At 30.2% G+C, this 21,601-nt stretch overlaps 1 protein-coding gene across 2 annotated transcripts; it reads right to left on the reverse strand.

Annotated features, from left to right (window-relative positions):
- Window positions 1-2,912: 2,912 nt before the first annotated feature.
- LOC134245502 (interleukin-6 receptor subunit beta-like) lies at window positions 2,913-12,839 on the reverse strand. Of its 2 annotated transcripts, XM_062727787.1 has the most exons (16): window positions 12,753-12,839; window positions 12,002-12,134; window positions 10,691-10,908; window positions 10,366-10,529; window positions 9,671-9,821; window positions 9,415-9,491; window positions 8,384-8,603; window positions 8,136-8,275; window positions 7,642-7,810; window positions 7,128-7,286; window positions 6,775-6,930; window positions 6,527-6,599; window positions 6,092-6,173; window positions 5,978-5,998; window positions 5,409-5,456; window positions 2,913-4,916 (listed from the first exon to the last, which is right to left on the reverse strand). In XM_062727787.1, the coding sequence occupies exons 1-16, from the start codon at window positions 12,760-12,762 to the stop codon at window positions 4,272-4,274; spliced, it is 2,466 nt and encodes an 821-aa protein (XP_062583771.1). In that variant the 5' UTR covers window positions 12,763-12,839; the 3' UTR covers window positions 2,913-4,271. The 2 variants fall into 2 exon arrangements, with proteins under 2 accessions (XP_062583771.1, XP_062583772.1); XM_062727788.1 differs by lacking the exons at window positions 5,978-5,998; window positions 9,415-9,491 and adding an exon at window positions 8,971-9,047 and having other exon boundaries at window positions 2,914-4,916.
- Window positions 12,840-21,601: the final 8,762 nt, after the last annotated feature.

Consider the following 21,601-nt stretch of genomic DNA (forward strand, 5'->3'; position numbering starts at 1 on the left):
TATATTGATCGTTTTACACTTTCATTAAATCTAGCCACCGTTAAATGAAATTAAACAGAAGACTTGTGGACATCATTAAAGTGCTATTCATTAGATTGTTGATCAAATAAAGTGGACCAAGAAAGCTAAAATGATTAAATTGAATTAGTTTTTCTACATACCTGTTCAATTCAGGTGCTCTGAAAAATATACACATGTATTCGATTTTGTGTATCCATATTTCATTTATATTAGGAAGGAAGTGATAGACATAATCATATTGAATGTTATTGGTTGGGATTTGTATTATTACAACGACTCAACTAACTATTTCTTTAACATAAAGAACTTTGAAAAAAATGAGTGTTGAAGTAAATAGTCTAAAAAAAAAAACAAAGGACTTAACAAATTAAGATATCTTAAAATTCCTAACTCTTAAAAACCAAAACATAAAAAATGTCTCATACTCTAATAACACTTTCATTTGTTTGACACTCTTCACAATAAGCAGTATAAACAATGATCAGTTTGACGACAAATCCTGGCCTTAATATCCAGTACACCAACAAACATAACATGAGCTACTGTACCTTTTTTCTCTGTATACATCTCACTCCTGTTTTTATCCTAGGTAAACTTCCTCTTTAAGTTTTTTTTCTTCTCCTTCACAGCCTGTATCAGGCAGATCTCAGTCGCTGGTCTCCCAACAGGAGGTTGCTATTGATTGGAAATCAGAACCAATGGCTGAAAAATCCGCAGTTGAGTCACACAACAGCTAAACGGTGTAACGTTAGATTTATATATTGGTCTCAAAAGCAAAACAAAAAAAGCATATCATATGTATATATGTTTATATAATATAAAACGTAGGTGTAAAAAAAATATCCAACAAATTCAAAAAAAAAGAATTCCGTCTTATTTGAAATTATTGGATACTTGGAATACTTTGCATAATTTATATTTTAAGCTACTATTTGGTATAAAGTCATTATTTCAAAATCTTTTTTAAGGGAAAAAAATATGTTGAATCGAAAATTAAAATCAAATACTAGTAAATTGCAATATACATATACATAAATAAAATTCATTCACCACAATAACTGTTTAAAAATGTTTTGATGAATGTTCTATCTCGTTTTCAATAAAATTTTATCGCACTTAGAATGATACTTAACACTGCCTAAGTGATCTTGATTTTTTACTTACTAGTGTAGTACATAGTAATATAGTAATGTATTCAAAACACTGACCTCCAAAACATCAGAGGCTGGATCAGGTGCCAGGAAGGGGTGTGCATCCCCTGCTGACCGGTCACATCCGCCGTGTGCTCCTTGTCATGATAGGGAAATAACGGAAATAACCATCGTCAATTCAGTGAATAAAGAATGGACTAAGTACATGTAACAATTAGTATGAAAACGTCAGTCAGCATTTAATCTAATGATAAAGTGTATTTGCTGACAAGGTCAATGTCAATTCAGTGAATAAAGATTGGACTACATGTAACAATTAGTATGAAAAACGTCAGTCAGCATTTAACCTAATGATAAAGTATATTTGCTGACAAGGTCAATGTATTGACAATAGAACTTACGAAATGATGACTTTAAACGAGACTGCTAAAATGCTTGTTTCATCAACACGTTGTTTGTCAAAAATTTACCTCGATTTAGATATCGTTCATATATAGAGGATGCTCTTGCCTATCGAATCAACTGAGATACATAAACTACGCATGCAGGTGATGAAGGTATATTGCTGCATAAGTAAGGGAAGTTGACGATAGAAAAGTGTTAAAGTTATCACGTTTATCATAGAGTTTGGTTGTTAGACTACCATTAACGTCTTTTTCAAGTAAAATATCCAAATATGAAACAGATGTGTCAGACTCTTTTGCATACTCACAAAGATATATCTTATTGACATAAGAATGCTAGATTGTTTGCTATGAAGACTTTTGATGAACCCCAAAGGTTTGGAAGAAATTAAGCAAAGTCCACACCTTATAATGATAACTTTATATATAATTATACTACGACCAATTCTGACATCTAAAATTATTTTGATGTGTTTTATCTGCAATTTAGTTCATCGTAAAATTAATATTAAACAGGGTCAACTTACATACAGGAATATACTATTTACATAAAATGCTTGCTGATTAAAGGCAATGCATCGAAATAGAAAATTGGAAATATGTGAATTTTGTATGATGAAAGATGTTTCTTAATTGTGTTTTAATGTGAGCATATTTACTTAAGAATTTAAGATGTCAATACAAGTACAAACACCTTGCTAAATGAAAAACATTTTATTCATAACTTTTGTTCAACATCAAGGATAAGATAAACAGACATTCATGTTTTGAATTATCAAAAGTATGTGAATAAAGAATGGGATATTAAGAGTTATTAAACAATCTATGATGCATATTAAGGGGAAAAAACAAGATATATTTTTGAATGGATGAGGTTTAAGAAGGTTTATACTGATGGGTTTAAATAAAAGAAATACTATTTCAACAGAAAAACAAAAGGGAAATATTCATTTTCTCAAGACAACTCATCACAAAATCAAAGTAATGTTCAGTAGCATATTTTAAAGTAACGAAAACATGCTTATTGTACATAAATATTCATTAGATAAAATATTTGTGACTAAATAAAAGAAAAGGTGATTAATTTTACATTTACTTCTGTAAAAATCCTTGCCATTCAAACAGAATTGAACATAATACATAATACTTATTAGTGTATCTTGACAAATAATTTCCTTCACGATTGTCATAAATGTAAGAAAATGTTAATACATGAAAAAGCTCAATAGAATTATGCCAAAAACATATGTTTATATAGTTAACCAAAATAAATGTAAATGAGATCGTAAAATCTTTCACATCTTGAACACAATTAACAAAGTATTTAAAAAATAACATTTTCATAAGTTTTATTAAAATATACTTACCAAGTTGTTAAAAAAGTTGTATTTATCTAACTATTTGAATATTTCCATACTGTATCGTGAAATAACACGATAAAATTTGAAATTAATTTTTTTGAAAAGAAACTCTGTTCATTTTTATTTTCTTCTGAGTACCAAACTCGTGCATTTACAAACATAAATCAAATGTCAAATGCAAAATGATCATATGATGAGGTATAATTGAACCTGAATACTTCTCCTATGTGGACAGACAAAAAGTAACCCCATCTTAATTAATAACAAATCTCATCTGAGTATATCTGTTGTGAGATGTTACCTAAGCATAAAAACTAACATCTGAATATCTTTCTTGTGTGAACAGACAAGGTGTAATCTCATCTTCATAACAAATCTCATCTGAATACATCTGATTTGAGATATTACCTCTAACATGTGAATTTCTCATCTGAATCATCGTACAGTCTATCTTACCTCATCTAAATAACTAACCTCATCTAAATAAATAACCTCATCTGAATAACTAACCTAATCTGAATACCTCTCCAGTCCTTTGTGAGAAGACGAGGGGTAAACTCATCTGATACCATTCCCTTGCGAACAGAAGAGATGTTTCATCTACAGAACAACTAACCTCAACTGGACACTTTCCTATGTAAACAATCTAAGTGTAACCTCATCTGAATACCTCTTCCATGTGAACATACGAGGCCTGTCTTCATCTGATTTAATCTCCTGTATGAAAAGACCAGCGGTAACCTCGTCTGATACCTCTCATTTGTTAACAAACGAGAAGTTACATCTTCAGAAAAACTAACCTTAACTGAATACCTTTCCTGTGTAAACAGTCTTAGTGTAACCTCATCTAAAAAAAAACTCTCTTAAGTGAACCTAAGAGGCCTATCTTCATCTGAATACCTCTTCTATGTGAACACATGAGGTGTAACCTCATATGATCGTGCCTCTCCTATGTGAACACATGAGGTGTCATCTGATCATGCTCCTACGAAATGCATTTTTCCTGCCTTAAATATACTAAACCTGTTTCCAATTATTCTTTTGAATTAGATGTACAAAAATGATCTCTTCATTTTGAAATAATGTATGTCTATGTACACTAATTAGATTTAGATTTCAGTTAAAGAGTCCCTGAGTGTATTTGTGCAAAAGTGCCTGAAACACTAATTAGACAATTCATTCGATGTTTTCCTGAGTACAGCACAAAATTGCATGTAGATATCATCATTCAGCCTTTTTTCACAGCTGCTGGATATTTTTCCTTGAATGATTTATTTCTGACAATGCAATTTTAGTTATTCTTTTAATGTTATTGCAAACTCGCTCTCTTAACTTCAATCCGTACAGCTATTTATCACATTTTCCCCATAGGAATCCATCTCAAAACCTGTAACATAGGGAACTGTACTTTGCGAACAGTCACTTCCTATTGAAAGTGTTCGAGAAGTATCTACAATCGCGTCACTATCACAGGAATTACTTTGTCTCTCAAGTTCTGGAGTAGGAGGACATGTGTCTAGATTTTCACAATCAGAAGCACAAGTTGAAGTGTAATTAGAACACATCACATGTCTATACCCTCCTGAGATATCCCCCGAGTCATCATCAATCATATCATATAATGCACCGCTACCTTCCTGCTCCACTCTACTATAACTGTCAATAGGACTCGAACAGCTACTAGAAATATGAGGTAATTCTGAGGTGTGATTTACTTTCGTCTTTTCTTCTCCTGGCATTATTGACACATTGCACGTTGTGAGTTCCGAGTGTGTTTGCTTGGGTTTCTTTAACATCATCTTGAATATAAGTGTTTGTTTGTCGGAGTCAGTCGGTGTAGTAGGCGCTGAGAAGACATCGGATTCACATTTTGTTGACCCAATGCCACTACTGCTGACACTATCTCTATCAACTTCCGGTCCTTGTTCTTCAGAAGAAACGGATTCCGGGGAACTATGAGTACCACTGTCACCCATTTCCTAAAAGAAATAATTTAAACATCATGAGATATAAATGAAACACCAAATATAACATTTTCCAGTAAATTGATTGAAAGTTTCTGTAGATAAAAATTACATCTAAGAATATGAGTCAATGAATTTTAAAAAACCGCCCTCTTTAACTCTGAATTATTGAAAAAGTTTCTAAACGATCAGATTTTAACAAATTTCATTCTTGTTCGTTTTAAAATTTTCTATTAACAAGTTGACTTGTTATAATGAGATATCGGCAAATAAGAAAAAGAAAGAGTGTCATTTTAAGGATGAGAGAAAAGATCAGTAATTCTAAGGTTAATCAGAGAAAAGATAAGATTACACCCTTATTTATCATTGATAAGTTCATAAAGTTTATCAAAATATTTTTTTTTACTAATCGTAGTAAATTTTATCTCATGTTTCGCATCTTTTTGTACAAAATAATTATACAACAAAATTTTATTTAACCACCCCAAATCATATTTGTTTACTTACACGTATTTCCTTTTCTTCATCTGAAAGTCCATTATTATATCCTGGATTCTACAAAATATATTTAGAAATCAATTTTATGATTAATTTTACCATATCAAAAGTAAAATTTATAAACACATCTAAAAAAAAGTCTGAATATTATGGTAGCGACCTGCTTATGAAGATCATGTTTTTTTTCAAAATGTTTATTGATGCTGTTGTTAACTTGCGAGTCCTACATATTGTTAGCATGTTCATTTTAAATTCTTATATAGTTCGTGATTAATTATATATATATACATGTACAAATCAAGGAGACATTAATTAGAGCACTTTTGCAAGATATAATGTGCATAAATAAATGTTATTCAAAGTGAAATATTAACTGTTGTAAAAGTGAGAAAAATTCCTTGATAACACGATAAATCACTAGTAGATAGAGCTAATAAGAGGTAATAAAGCATGCCTTAATCTGTACTACAAAAAAGAGTCAAAAGTTAGAAAGAACCAATCGTTAAAAAGTAAATATAACTAAGGGAGAAAAAAGATGTCGAAAAGAGAAGTTCTATCAGTGCAACGGCTTTACTTACAGTATCCTCTGAGGATAGGGGCTGTTCATAAAAGTCAAATGTTTTTGAGAAATTGAAAAGCGAAATGCATTTTAAATAGAATTAGTATGGAAGAAGTGATTGAAAAGATCGTACCACATATGATTCTATGTCCGGCATCTTGATGTCAGGTTTTTCAAAAGTACATTTTCGCTTAATACAGTACGCCATGATTATTCTGTAGAAAAAGTAAAAAAAGGTACTTCAAGAATATTGAATGAAATTTTAGAACAGTATTCAGACTTTTACAATTTAAATGAATGTAGAAAATTGCGTTGTGATATTTCTATATTTACATATCAAATATGAACTTTGGCAAATGTCTATTCGATGCAGATTTGAAATATCTAAGTATACGCATGATGCACTGAAAATATAATAACCCTTCAAAATCTAAAACAGATAAATCACTTTGCATTATATGCTAAAAGATTAATTTAAGGAAATTGTTATTAATTCCTTCGTATCCTTGATTTCTTTTGTAAAAAAAAAAGGATGCTCTCTTTTGTATAACATACCACTGTCACTTACATTATAAACACTGCTAAGATGGACACAAGAATGGCAACTGTAATTGTTTCATCGTCAGCAATAATATCACTCTCTGATAGCATAAAAAAGAAGTTTATAAACATTGAGGGGGGTCATGACTATTTAATTTTAATTTTAATTTTGAATAAAAAAATAAAAGGTAGTATATAAAGCAAGTACATGCATTAACTTTAAATACAAGTTAAGACTCACAATTTTTAATTCTCTTTCAATCCTTTTTTTTTTACCTTGAAATCCGACGGTTTGAATTTCGCTATACACCGTGTTGTTGTTTGCTAGAGTTACTGCCAGACAAATATCATATTGCCCTTCAGGACTTATATTTGTTAACGATATATCTTTTACATTGTGTGTGACATTTTCTGTTCTGTTCAATGAAAAATCTGAAAGAAAATCAATAAACAATAATTTAATACTTAAGCATACGCAAGCAACTTTGAGAAAAACATTTACAATTATCCACTGTAAAAAACGTCCTTTCACTATAAATGCTAGCAACTTGCTCTGTTTGTTTATATCAAGGATACCTTAAATGGTATTTTGCGTAAAAAGGGTGGGTGAGACACGAAATACAACTTACCATTTGGACAACTTATGTTCACATTTCTATGTTTATTATAAAAGACTTGGTAAGTTATTGGTCTGCTCTGATATTGACACACAGATGATACAAGGTCAACTAGCAGTTGTTGGTGACCGTTCCTCTGCAAATGTCTGGCACTAAAAGCTAATTTGAAATCTGAAATGCAAAAATTTAAACTTCGTCAGTAAAAGGTGTCTATTCTTAAAGAAATCATTCGATGAAAATTATTATCAAAAATTCATTCGAATTGCTATTTTGAATAAAATTTTATATCCATAAAATAATAAATTTTTTAAATACTAAAAAAAATTGGGAAGGAAATTCTATGTAGGAATTTAACATATATATATTTTTAAATAAAGGTAAAACTAACAAACCGTGGTCGATCTCAAAATTATTAAAAAAGTAAAATTTAGTGAAAATGTCATGATGAAACAAAACATGGTTACACGAAATAAAATCTTAGTATCAATAGGAACATTATATAATAAAGCTTACTCTCTATACCTACCACGCTGAGAATAAAGCAATCGATAATAACATGTTGCAAATGTTAGTCCAGATGAGGTCAAATTTTCGAATTGCACAGAGACCCCAAATATCAAATATTTGTTGTGTGCTATGTCTGTTAGATGTACACCATTCCCAGGCCTCTGGAAATCTCTCCACTCAATGTCATCCTATATAAAGATTATCTTTATTTAAATAAGATGAATATGACAATTGATTACTGAAAAAATTAGTTTGTGGAAAAGAAAATGGAAACAACTTTTGTTATCTTCCTTAACTTCTAATTTATCAATTTTTTTTTATACTTTTAACAGAGGATTTTTATTTTGATAAAGAAAAAATGGAAAGTAAAAAATTTCTCAAAAGGTTAATATAGCGAATGATATTAAATGATTTGAAATAGTATTTCATGTTCAACAATTAATTCCATAAAATAATAATAATTAATAATAAGCCGATAAAAATGATCATCTTTACAAATCAATTTTTCTGTACCTCACACGTTTTTGGATTTTGAGTTTTCTGTGTACACCACATTATTGTCACGGACGTTATAGGTGTGACGTCATCCATCTCCCAAGTGATCCAGTAACCATTTGTTTTAATTTCTTCAACCATCACAAATAATCCATTTTCTATTTTTTTTAAAAAGCTAATGTTAATCAAAAAAAAGTAGGCATGATTTTTATACTAGATAACTACATTTAAATAAAAATTAAATATAAACAAAAAAAAAATCTTACCTTTTTCGTTTATTAAAAGAATTGACGCATTTTCAGAAGGCCCAGCATTATTAATATATGTTAGTGTAGCAGTATAGTTAGAATCAGATATATCAATGGGTATCGTTAAAGATGATTCCTCAGAGGAGAAGTTTCCCGTCCATATTGTATTGCTCAATTCATCTGAGATGACCACATGAACGCCACAGTCCTCTGCATTCCAATATATTTCCTTTAATGGCTGAAATTTTAAACGAAAATTTAATCAAAAATTTTTAAAGAAAATATTAATTTATATAAGCTTTTTACATTAATTATAGTGATTTTTAATGCTATACAAAATTTTTTTGTGTGTTATCATGAAAAAAAATCACAAGCAAGATTTTTAAAAAGAATATACACTTTGGAGTGATTTTTTTGAATCAATTATCAATTAAATCCTAAGTGTGTATAACAAAAAATAATATGCAGCTTTTTAAAAACTTTCTGAAAAATATGCATTGTGTGGGAATATTTTTTTGTTTGTTAAGATTTCATAAGATTGGCATATCATTAGAAACAATGAAATTAAATTACATAATAATTTTTATCAATTTCACGAAATTTACCTTGTGAAACACAATAAGCCCAGTCTGATTATGAACATAGTATAGGCCTGCTGATGTATCAGGCGCCCAATATGGAACTAAAACGAATTTCGCTAAATTAATTATGATCATTAATTAAGAAACATTATCAAAAGTATATTTAATAAATAACAGTCTAGTTTTGTTGGTTCTATAATGTAATCAATCAATTTGCTAAGTTGACCATAATTGTACGCAACTGGCGTCTCGTTTGCTCTAACATCCTTTTTGAAAGATCAGATACCACCTGATTTTGCTTGTTTCCTATTCAATTCTTTGCAATTTCATCGAAGCGAAGGTTTGAAAATTTCCAATGCTTACTACTGTATTTGCTTATCCATTAGATCATTCACTAGTAGATAGATAGAAATGAAAGAGAGCTTAAGATTAGCAATGATTCCATCGTATGACTACTATGGAGTTTACCTTGTGAAAAACAGTAAGTCCAGTCTGCTTATGAACATAGTACAGACCTGGCGATGTTTCAGGCGCCCAGTAGGGGACTAAAAATAAAATTCATTAAGTTATTTATGTGTAAATCTTCCACAGAGTTTGATTCTTATACATCGATATAAATCATAAAGACTGAAAAAAATAATAATATTTACTTTGAATATCAAATTTGAATCAAAGGTAATATATATTTTATTGAATGATTACAATAGAAAAATAATGAATTTACCATCAGGATTGGTTCGAATTTGTTTGGTTAAGACGTCACTCCAATATAAAGAACTTTCTGGTCTTGTTGTTATTTGTATTTCGTAGTTAGTGAAAGGAATACAATCCCGTAATGTTGTAGATACACTTGTATTCCTACTAGTAAATGTTATCTACATGAGAAAAAATCGCCATTTTGTAGATCTTGAAATCTTGAATACGCACGCATTAATGACTAGAATTGTGATGCAATATCCTTATAAATATGGATCGAAATATTTTGATACATTGCTAAATAATTTCTTTTAATAACTTTTCTTTTCATGTATATTACGAATGCAAATAAAGAAGATTTTCAATGATTTGTGATTGGATATGGAATTTATTTCTCGAGTGGAACAGGATTTTTTAAAGATAAATTTTCACGTGTACAAAACAGGAGTTAAAATATCCAAAAATGTCGCCTCACGAGTGAAACACATTTCATATTCAACTAAAAAGATTTATTTTTTCTGATTATTACATTGTCTTTGATTTTGTCCTTGAAAATAATATAACAGTTAATTTTCTGACAAGCTCAAATTGAAAATAAGACTATATTTGTAAAATAAGTGGGGTGTCTTAGTAAAAAGAAAATGATGAAGGACTTTGCTTTGTTCATATACCCAATATATTTCTGTATACATAGAAAATAACAAAGAGAATAGCTAAAATTACCGTTCTTCGACTGCTTTTCCATGAAGCTCGGTATGTTATTCTGTAAATAACGATATCATCAATCTCTGGAATGTAATTACTAGTATAATCCTCAGGTAGATTCAGAAGTAGTTCTAGTGCGTTGATAGATGGTTTAATTGATACAAAAGGATAAGATAGTTTCACTGAAATGTAAGGGAAAAGTATGTGTGCTTATACATCAATAAATTTTTTAAATGTAAAAAACAGAGATATTTGAAATTTATTTTTAAAATTCTGAAATTAATTGTTTTTAAAGAAGATGAAAAGGAAATCATAGAATGGTATTTTTTGCACTGAAGGTTACCTATTCTAGGGATTGTTATGTTGTAGATACGACTAGCCACTCCAATTTTATTTTTCAGTGTTATATTCATGGTATAATTTGATGATGGATTAAATTTGTCCCAAAAATGTACGTTAACATTCTGATCATCAACTGAATGTAAATTGCATCCTGTGATGAAGTAGTGTCCCCCATATTTTGTTGAAAGATTTTCAGGGCAGGGTCTGTATGCAAAAGTCCTGTTTGAAATTTTAAAAAGTACACATACCCTTTAAAAACAGTTTAAATTGTGATAACAATAAATAATGAATTTGTTTTTTTTTTCTTTCTTAAATATATTTTTATATCAATAATTGTGTATAATATTTTTCTGCAAACATATTTAAATCAAAACTCAAATCATTTTGAAAATAAAAAATTATATACATTTAAGCATATTGGAAAAAGGAAGCTGAGAGATTGGAAGTGCGGAGGGGATCATTGGTCGGGTGTAAGTTAAAAAAAAATTTAAATGACTTACTCAATTTTAATTTTTTTTAATAATATACAATGTAAAATTCTTATGAGGAAAATATTCCATTAATATCCATGCAGATTCTGGAGTCAACAATGATAAAAATTACTGTAAATGGAAATTCGGTTAATGCCTGAGTAATTTCTAACAATTGTAACACACAAGTATACATTTCAGTTAAAATAATAATTGAAACATATATCTAAAGAGACGTAAGCTTTCTAAATTTTGGAAGAATCCAACAGTGGGACATGGAGACCGGTCCTTCGGATGAGTTCGTATAAACCGAGGCCCCGTGTTGCAGTTGCTGCTGGCACGATCAAGATCCCTCACTGCTCAATGGCCCTAAGTACCGAGTACAGGACAAAATTTATAGCTCTCCACCGGCAAGTCTCCATATGAGTGAAAAATACACGAGAGGGACATTAAACAACATACAATCAATAAATTTTGAAAAAGAGAAATACCATTTTAGCCGAGTTTATCCTTAAATTGTCAATATATATTCATGTTACAATGGGTTTTTGTGTGTTTTATGGTGAATTGTATAATTATTCTAGCAAATTTTTATAACCCCCCCCCCCCGCCGACCTGTAAATGTTATATGTAAGGAAATTTCAAAAATTTTACACATTTATATCAACATTGATTAACTAACTTTTGATCGAGGATATTGTCAATTTCAATCAATTTTGCATATTACATCGAAGTAATATTTTTTAATAGATACAAAGGATTCTTCTGAGTTTTCATATGCAGTAAAAGGTTGCCTATGAATTTAGGCTAATAGTTTAATTGGAGACAGAATGATTATTTACCCATCTGTAAAGGTTACTGTCCAGTATGATTCAACTGAGTTATCAATATTGTTTTTAGGTACTTTCCATGTGCAATGTAAATTATTCCTATCAATTGACACACAGTTTAATTCTTCTGGTAATTGAGGTTTATCTGAAAAAAGAAAGAACAAGAAATTTGATCAATAGTTACACCAGTCAAATAACCTAAATAAATTTTTTGGGTAATAACAATTGTGATCTATTGACCTTGGATTCTCAACTTTCAATGGAGAAACTTTAACTGTCACCAACATCTGCCATCGGGAACATCAGTGTTTCAAAATACAACTTGTGTTGAGGTTGCGATTTGAAATTACAAAAAAGTCTAAAAATTGTTAATTGTTCTGGGAAAATGGTCAATCCACCGCATGTTGACTGCTTTTCACCGAGATGATACGTAATTAGTTGAATCTTAATACTTTGAAAATTCCATGCAAAAAAAAAAAGTTGATCATTGTTAAACACTCCGACTTTATGAAATCCTGCAGACTTGTTAGTTACAGTTACACTCAGTAACTTTTAGAACAGCTCTCAGACTGTTATCATTTTAGACTGGGTTTGAATTGCTATAATCTAAATTTGATTCAAGACCTTTTAATATTTTATATTTTTGATGACTTTTTATTTAGTAAATTTTCTTGTTTTATCAAGATTCAATGTTGTTTGGATTAAACCCAAAAGATGTATGTACATGCTGTGCATATTAATCTAATACAAACATAATACTTACAACCAACCATGACTTCCAAAAATGATGAGTCTTCTAAGTTACTTGAGGTAGTAACACAAATATATTCAATAAATGACCCGGTAACAATGTTGAAATTTTGTAAATAGACTTTGGTGTTGTCATTGAGACTAAATGGTTCCAATCGTTCACAACCAACTTGTGGTAAACATTTATTTAAATGTAAATCATAAATGGATGCGTTAGATGATCCAAGGGAACAAGATATTGGCAGTGAACTATTAACTTCTACGTAGTTTAATTTTGAGGGTGATATCACTGGAAAAGAAAAAATATTTAATTGTAAGGTTAAAATTAATTTTTTGCAATTTTTTTTATCTAATAGGAGTTAAAACTTCTAAAAATGTAATTCTTATAAACAAATCATTTACGCAAGTGAAAAAACCCAATTGGCATTTGTTACAAAATAAACAAAAATCTCAGATTGATATTTTGCTAAATTGTGTGCATAATGCATTTACTTACTAGTTTGTGCTAAGGTAAACATAGATGTAAGGGTCGAAAAAAGAGAAGACTGTAAGACGAATTGTGGTTTCTTCATAACGATTCTGTAAAATACAAGTAAGGAAATAAAACATTAGTTTGCTTCTAAATCTACATAGATTTATTTCTAAAATTGTTGTGTGCTTTTCTTATTTTCTTTTATTTCTTTTTTGAATGTCCATAATTCATAACTAAGTTTATCCTTAGAAATTTCAGATAATTTTTCAAATTGCACAACCTGAAAAAAGCAAGGACATTATTCTCTTCAAGTTTTCATTGCTTTTGAGTGATAAAAGAAAATAGAATGCATACAAAAGGACATAAACCAAGCCATAACTTCCTGCTTAACTCAGATTTCGTGAACTAATTTTAGATTGACCAGCAGAAATGTTTGGAAATTTAAATCGTATACTGTTGTGAAAACAAGGCAACATATTTTCTTTAAGTTCCTATAGCTTAAAAAGGAATGAAAATCGGAGGAAATGGAATATCTTTAAATGGATAATGGATATAAAAAAGTATATTGTAAAAATTGACTTTTTAATTATAATTTAATACTTTTAAAAATGTACTATTTTAACGGGTTTTAAAAAAGACATTACAGGAATTAAAGAAAACAGAAATTTTTGCTGAAAAATCTCGTTCAAATAAAATGGATCATGGTTACTTGAACTTTTGTTCCCTAAACAACAAGTTATTTTGAGTAACCTAAAATTCAAGTACATTACACTTGAGAAGATTTTGATATGTAATTTGACGTGTATCTTTGACAGGCTAACCTTAGATTACTCATATTTCTTTACAAAAAAAATGCATAACAATGCAGTTCAGAACGAAAGAGAAAATCCTTAAAAGTCAAAGTAGCATTATATACAAAGTTATGATAGAATTAAAAATACCTCAGAAAACACTAGCATCAGCTTATGATTGTTAACAAGTATGTATCTCATTACTCTTCGAATCATTTGTTTTAAAAATTGATAGATAAATAATGGTAGAAAAATATTATGAAAAATACTGCATACTAAACTGTCTAACATTATTATGCTAATACCCCCTGCTTGAAAACTTGGAGAGTATATAGTGATTAGGATATCCGTCTGTCTGTCTGTCTGATAAGCATTGGTGTACCTATCTCTTATCCACAACTCTTCCTATACATGTACCACTGAATGAAATTTAATGCCACTTTCACAGATTCTTTGTTTAGAAGGTGCCATTTTCACCTCCTATTTTACTTCTTGATCGGAAACATATTTTGAGTTTCTCATATTAAAACATTGACGCTGCCGTTTTTGTATGATAATGAAGGGCACCTATCTCTTATCCGTAACTCCTCCTATACCGCTAAATACAATTTTCTGATACCTTCACAGATTCTTCATTATATAATACCATTGTGCACCTCATTTAGTGATCCCAGTGTTCACAGTACCTCTGTTTTTACTTAAAAAGATGACAGAAGAGTGAAACTTACCTGAACAACGTAATGGCGGCTTCAACATTCTCTGTGAATATTATCGAACAATGACTGATAATTCTTATCTTTACACACATGCATGATTTGACCATTTTTCTACTAATATTACTTTACTATCTTTTCTCATACACACAATTTTTTCCACTTCACAAAATCTTCTTATCGTAGTAAAGTTTAAATCAACAATATGAAGCACACGGCTGAACATAGTTAGTTTCCTTGGCTTACTGTGAGAAAGAAGGGTTCAAAATTGTATGTATACAAAATTTCAAGTGATTGTATTTCAAACCACACAATGGTTGATTTCAGGGGTAAAAATTAAAGATATTTGAAAAAAAAGTCAATAGTGGAACATTTGGGATGGTAGAAATCCAAAAATCTGATGACATATGTTTGATTTGACAGGGCTATTTCCTCATGTAAACATCTACATCGACACAATTGCTTTAGGTTTCACAATTCTATCATAAGGAGATATATAAGGGGTGGAGTTACATGTAGCAGGAGACTCATGCTTAGCCCCGATAGCTGGTTCCGAGATTGGTTCAACAGAATTCAGAGGACTAGACTTGACTGGAGGGTGAAGTAGAGGGTTCTGAGAAACTGACAATATTGAAATCTGGTGTATCAGGCTCAAATATTTCTTATGACTGGATCAGATATCGTCTGTTCCTCCGGTATAATGCTCCCTCAGTGCTTTTAACTGCGTATGACATCTCTTCCTCGTCTTTGGTGACTATTCCTTGTGTCCAGTGTTTCCCTTCTTATATTGTCTCCTACTGGAAGGGATGGTAGAGGCTTAACACTGAGATCAAAGTAATCTTTCTGTTTCTTTCTTTCTGCTTCCATCAGTTCCTTAACACTGACTGGCACCTTTGGTTTTAGCTCACCTGGAACTACTGTAAATATAAACCTTAACTTGTGACTCATTAATAGTTGGACAGGCGAGTATCATAGGCTTAAAGGCGTTGTCCTATATTCTAGTAGTCTTATATATAAACTTTCTCATCTGCCTTGCTCTTATCAAAGATTTTTTTGGTATTCTGTATTGTTTTCTTCGCTAACCTAGTGGACTGTGGATACTTTTGACTGAAAGTGGCATTGTTAAAGTCATACTTCTGGGCAAATATGGAGAAGTCCTGGCTTGCGTATTGTAGATCAATCTTCGATACGACTTTCCGTTGAATACCAAGCCTACTTCTTCATTTTCTGTACGACAGCTTGACTGGTTGTCTTGTGTAGTGTATCTACTGTGGTAATCAACTACCAACAGGTCCTCCTGGTTGTTCCATGTGAACAAATCTGTAGCTATGTTGTCTGCAAATGGGACAAATATATATAATATCTCTTGGAATATCGGTTTTAGCTTTATTGCGCCCTAAAAATAATGATCAAAAAGTTTTGAAACTGGCTTAAATATTAGTTAAATAAATGACTCTCATTGGCATGAAGGAGTTCGAGTTTTTCAACAGAAAAAGCCTCAAAATTGTACATTTCAAGGGTGATTTTCCTTTAGAAAAGCGTTAATTTTTTGATAACATAACAAATCACATAACGATGCCTGTAGACCATGTTATCTGAAAGAAAATTCCTTTGAAAACTGCAACTTTTTAAGAAAATACGGGAAAATGACTTTATGTCATAATTAGCATTTAAAACCACAAATATATATATTATATATTTTACACCAGTTTCATTTTTTAGAAAATCACAGGGCAAAATTTGTATGGAAACCATACTTTCTTCTTTATGCTTACATCATGTTTCCTTACAAGTATTTTAGATTTCAAAATTATAAACATGTACTTGCTACGATAATGGATAAATAAAACTGAAATGTTCAAACAGCTTTTTTCATTTTTCAAAGTAGAAATGCGGATTCGTTCCGCGTCTGCCTCTAAAAATCCTATTTAATATCTTACTTCAATATTGAACTTCTTTCATGACAGGACGTATGATAAACAAAATTTACAATGTAAACAAGAAAAATACCTTGACTTTTCCCTCATAACATTTTCATTGTTTGCCATTCATTTCTGGAATTTATTAAATAAGGTTGCATTAAACAATGAAGTCGGCAATACCGCATATTTTACAGTTTTAGACTTATCATTTATGCTACTGACTCTGTCGATTATAAATGTATTTTGTGTTAAAGTTAGAGTCTGCTGTAGGAACATGCACTAATTCAAAAATACAAACTGACTACATATCAGTCATGTGATAAATTGTTTAATTTTCTAGAATACATTAATTTCCATGAAGCATTCAAAATTTTATATCCGCGTGATTTTGATTTAATCATTCACTGGATTTTTCAATACAATCAGTTAAAACTTAGATTCGAGTCTTGAAAGGGACTTCTCAGTTAAACCGAACACGTCTGAAATACACATGGCATGTACAGTTGTATAGATAACACACAGTGTATTCATGATAATAACAAAATAGAATGGATCAAGAGAGTCGAAAGAGAGAGAGAGAAAAAGAAAGAAAGAGTAAAATAAATAATCCGAGTTTTTTAACTCAGGATGTGGAAAATTTCCCGAGCAAAATTGTATGCAATAGTTGTTTTTTTTTTTTTAAGTATCCATAGCAAAACCAAAACAGGCCTGTTAAAAATGGGTAGCAATTGGCACCCATGGGAATTCCAACATCTTGTAATAAACCATGGTCTCCAAATACTACATAGATATCATCAATCAAAAATACAAAAATCTATTCAATACCAGGTTGGTCGGGGTACACTGTCTCCGTAAACTCTTTTGATTGTCGTAATCAGATCCCGACTTCTCCCTAATGATCGTTTTCTAGGCTGTTTAATTCTAATAATATCGCCAAAACTTTAATCAGAAGGAATATTGATATGGAAATGTTTCTTGACCATGCATATGTATCACCTGTGCTAGAATCTCAATAAGATTCCTTAAAGATCCAACTAGGAAAATGTAAGAATAGAATAATTACTGTGCTTTTGGAGAAGAAAAATATACTACTGAAATAAAAAGAATATTGACCTTTGTCATTTTATACACGGAATTGTCTTCTTTATGTGAGCTCTAATTCCTTATTGGTGCCTTTTATATTAGGAAAGTAATTTTGTGGGGAAAAAAACCAAAATGTTGGTCTGTAAATTGTTAAAATCGTAACGGTATTTCACAGATGTAGCTGTCAGTAAAATAACTAACTGTAAAAACAGCAATCACAAGTGTAGTCACGTGACATGTCATACTGGTCACTTAAAACTAATAGTATCTCCTGTAGTAGTACAACAGTTTTACCATGCAAAAGTTGATTTGAAAAAAAGTACAAAGTTAAAGTGTTCTTGTACCGTATGCAAGGAGGTAACAACTACCAAAATAAAAGAATTTAAGCAGTTTTAATTTTATTTTAAAACCAAAAGTACAAATGACATATAATAAATGATATTTTAAAAAGATATTATTTTGTACCATCTAGTATCAGTCTCAACCATTGGTAGAGTGTGTGTGGGGAGAGGGATAACTGGTTTGATGTACAATGCAGCCAGAACGTCTGAAAATTAATTGTAGACTCATTAATATATTCACGAGAACTTTAACCCCTTTTCCTTCTACACTGACCCCTTTAAATTAATCCGCTCCATTTCTCATTTTGGCAAGATGAACTGCTTTGCGTTAAAGTTGCTAAATATACTTGACATAGATATCACAAAGATGTAATGTTTACCTGTTGTTGTTTTGCCAGTGTAAACTAAGCAGAGAAACCACGTCATTCAATACAGGACACTATGCTTCTTTACGTAATAACATGTGCAAAAGCACGCACTGCGTTTTGATGCACATATTTGTTTAGCTTGAGTACATGTAGAACTTTTTTTTTTAATTTTGAAATAGATAAATCGTGCTCGAGCAAATTTAATAAAATTATAGCAGGTGAATTTTGCTGTGAATGAAAAATAGTTGACGTTTTTCTTGTCATTTATCATTAATTAAGCCGTATTAATATTCTGTACCTTGAAGATATTTTTAACGTGTTTTAAAATTATTGAGGATTTGGTGTATTCACGATAAATCATTTAACACCTTTGTATTAATTTTCAATGCTATTTGTTTAATGTAACGTAAACACAATGACTAGCATAGTGTGCGACTCAATAATTACTTAACGTAGTACAATGTAGTCACAATTCAATCAGAAAATAATAACCCCAAAAATAGTAGGAAAGATATCAGTCAACAGATTGTATTTGCAAACAATGTCATTTTATCTACCATAAACTTTGCATGGTTACTTTAACTGGGACTGTTTATATCCTTGCATCTCTAACTATTTTGTCTGCAGCCTACTTCATTTTCTGAAATTATTTTTAGTTAGACTATGCTCTTGCGTGTCGAATCAACTGGTAGACATTAACCCTATGTGCAATTTGGAATAGTACTTAACTTTTTGTAATGGTTTTTGCTTTATGCGTTTGTTTCTATTACTCAATGTGTTAAATTGTCTTTCGTATTGTCAATACTATGTGCTAACATATTTTGGTTGCTTCATCATTTATTTATTGATAAATAATCTATTAATAATTGAACATTCAAATTCAAACTAAGCGTTTTCATTTGTGCCAAACAGAGCACCGCCATATCAGGCATCCATAAAGCCTTTTGTTACATATTGTTACAATTGAAAAATTCAAATTTTCATCGAGAACAGATTTATCAAATCAACGAAGGAAAGAAAATATTGTTTCTTAAACTTTCATTTGATTACTTCGTTAATTTTTTAATTAATTAATTTCATCGACTTTCAGAAAAAAAAAAGTAAAGACGACTGTTCATTAAAAAGATAAAAATTGATGTGATGTATACTTTGTGGTTTATTGGGAAGGAGCAATTTTGTAGTGATAGTGATACCATTTTTGGTATAAATTGCATAACTGAAAGTTATTTCTAAATAACCAAGTTATTATTTGGTGTCAGTTTTTTTTAATTCAATAATATTCTTCATATTACTTCAGCTTTGTAGTTTTGTGAAATGATTTTCTAGAAAAAAAAAACTATACTACCTAGTAGGGGAATAAGTTATTATTTATATAAAAGACAAAATAATAACCTTGATGTGACTTGTATTATTCATATCCAGTATTTGTAATTTTATTGATTTTATCATGCTCTGAAGTTTTACTCATACCCAGTTTTTTGCAACCCGGCTAGGTATAGTGTACCTAACTTTACCCAAACCACAGAGAGATTGGGCCAATTTTTTTTCATTTTGTATTTTTCATGAAAGGAGAAGCCACTCTGAAATTTTAGTCCAAAAATCAATTTTCTTTTCCTCCTTTAAAAAATATATTTGAGAAGTTGATTTTCATGTAATTTTAGATTATGTTTACTTTTGTATAATACTTCTTACTGAAGAGACACTTTGTCAATTTTTTGTCGACCCCCAATATTTGTGTTCATATTCGTCATTTTATGAATAAATGACATTTTTTCATTCAACATTGTGTTACTGGTTCTATGATTAAAATTTAAAAAAAAAAAATGTCAGTCAAAAATCAATCCTTTAAAAAATATATTTGAGTTTAACTTAATATGTACTTTTGCATACTTCACTGAAGAGACATAATTTGTCGAAGTGTGCATCTGGTGCATCAAAATTGGTACCGTTTATGATTAAAATTTAAAAAAAAAAATGTCAGAATTAAGATAAATTTTCTTGGAAACTTCATTGAACGTTTTTAACGAAAATAATTTTTGACACTTTGACATGCTTTGTCTGAGGTAATACAGATAGTAAATCGTGTCTTAATTGAAGAGATTTTTCATACATAACGTTGATATATTACAAATTTCAACCTTAATTTAATATTGCGCAATAATGAGAGAGCTGTATGTGCGAGAGACATGATTGAAGAGTATCAAAAACGATTGAAAATAGTTTTTTTTTTTAAACATGACACTTGTTTAACTATTAATGATAAACAGTTACAAGAGAAAATCAAGATCAGACTTCAACATAAAGCATATGGATATTTCTTAAGTATGTTTAGATAAGTAATTAAAAAATATAGATTTCCCTGCATAAATTTTAGAATGAAAACATTCTTTCATTTTCATACATTGAAGGAGTGTCAGAAACAAAGAAAACCCCAAATTAGAGATGGAATGAATATTTATCCGTCATCTTTGAACGATCCAAAACGATTGCACTGAATCATATAAATGAATTTAGGTACTTCACACATTAGTGCAAATTAGATTTATTGTTGGACACATATATCGGTTTTGTTCTAAGTTAAGGTTTATCTAAAATTGGAGATTAATTGTTATACCATTGTAATAAATTTCAAACCAAGAGAGTAGAATGTAAGTGGTTTCCTTTTCCAGTTAGAACTATTTACTAGTTTAATAGATTTCTATATGGAAGTTGTGTAAATGATACAATTACCAATAACGTTAACTTTTTAAATAGACATTTCGCAAACTTTATGGTCAATATAATGACTTTGTTAGCAGATACATTCTATCATTAATTCGAATGTTGCCTGATATTTTTCGTACAATTGAATTGTAAAACTATTATTTATAAAAAATTAATCATTTATAATGTTTTTCCCTTTTACACACTCATAACAAGGATCACATGGCGGGTGAGAAGAAAGGTCAACAGAGTATGCTTACTACTCCATTGTATCTGATTAAACCTCTGGTGTTTTAAGAGGTACGTTTTTTCTGCTTCCAATGCCTTTTTATTCAATAGACTTTATAACATTGTTATTGTTTTTGGTTATATTTCACTCCTTCCAATGAGATTGATGGGTGGCCTTTTTTTAAATTTTGAATTTTAGATTTTGCATGCTCAACTGGACGTTTTGTGTATTAATACTATG

The sequence above is a fragment of the Saccostrea cucullata genome, unplaced genomic scaffold (genome assembly GCF_032062105.1).
Source record: "Saccostrea cucullata isolate Sc308-1 unplaced genomic scaffold, CSIRO_AGI_Scuc_v1 ctg923, whole genome shotgun sequence".
Classification (NCBI taxonomy): domain Eukaryota; kingdom Metazoa; phylum Mollusca; class Bivalvia; order Ostreida; family Ostreidae; genus Saccostrea; species Saccostrea cuccullata.

What these genes read in the sequence shown, in the direction of transcription:
- LOC134245502 (XM_062727787.1), bottom strand. An exon ending in TCAAACCGTCGGATTTCAAG is followed by an intron (nt 6,600 to 6,774) that starts GTAAAAAAAAAA and finishes TTATGCTATCAG; the next exon opens with AGAGTGATATTATTGCTGAC. An exon ending in CGGACATAGAATCATATGTG is followed by an intron (nt 5,999 to 6,091) that starts GTACGATCTTTT and finishes TTTTATGAACAG; the next exon opens with CCCCTATCCTCAGAGGATAC.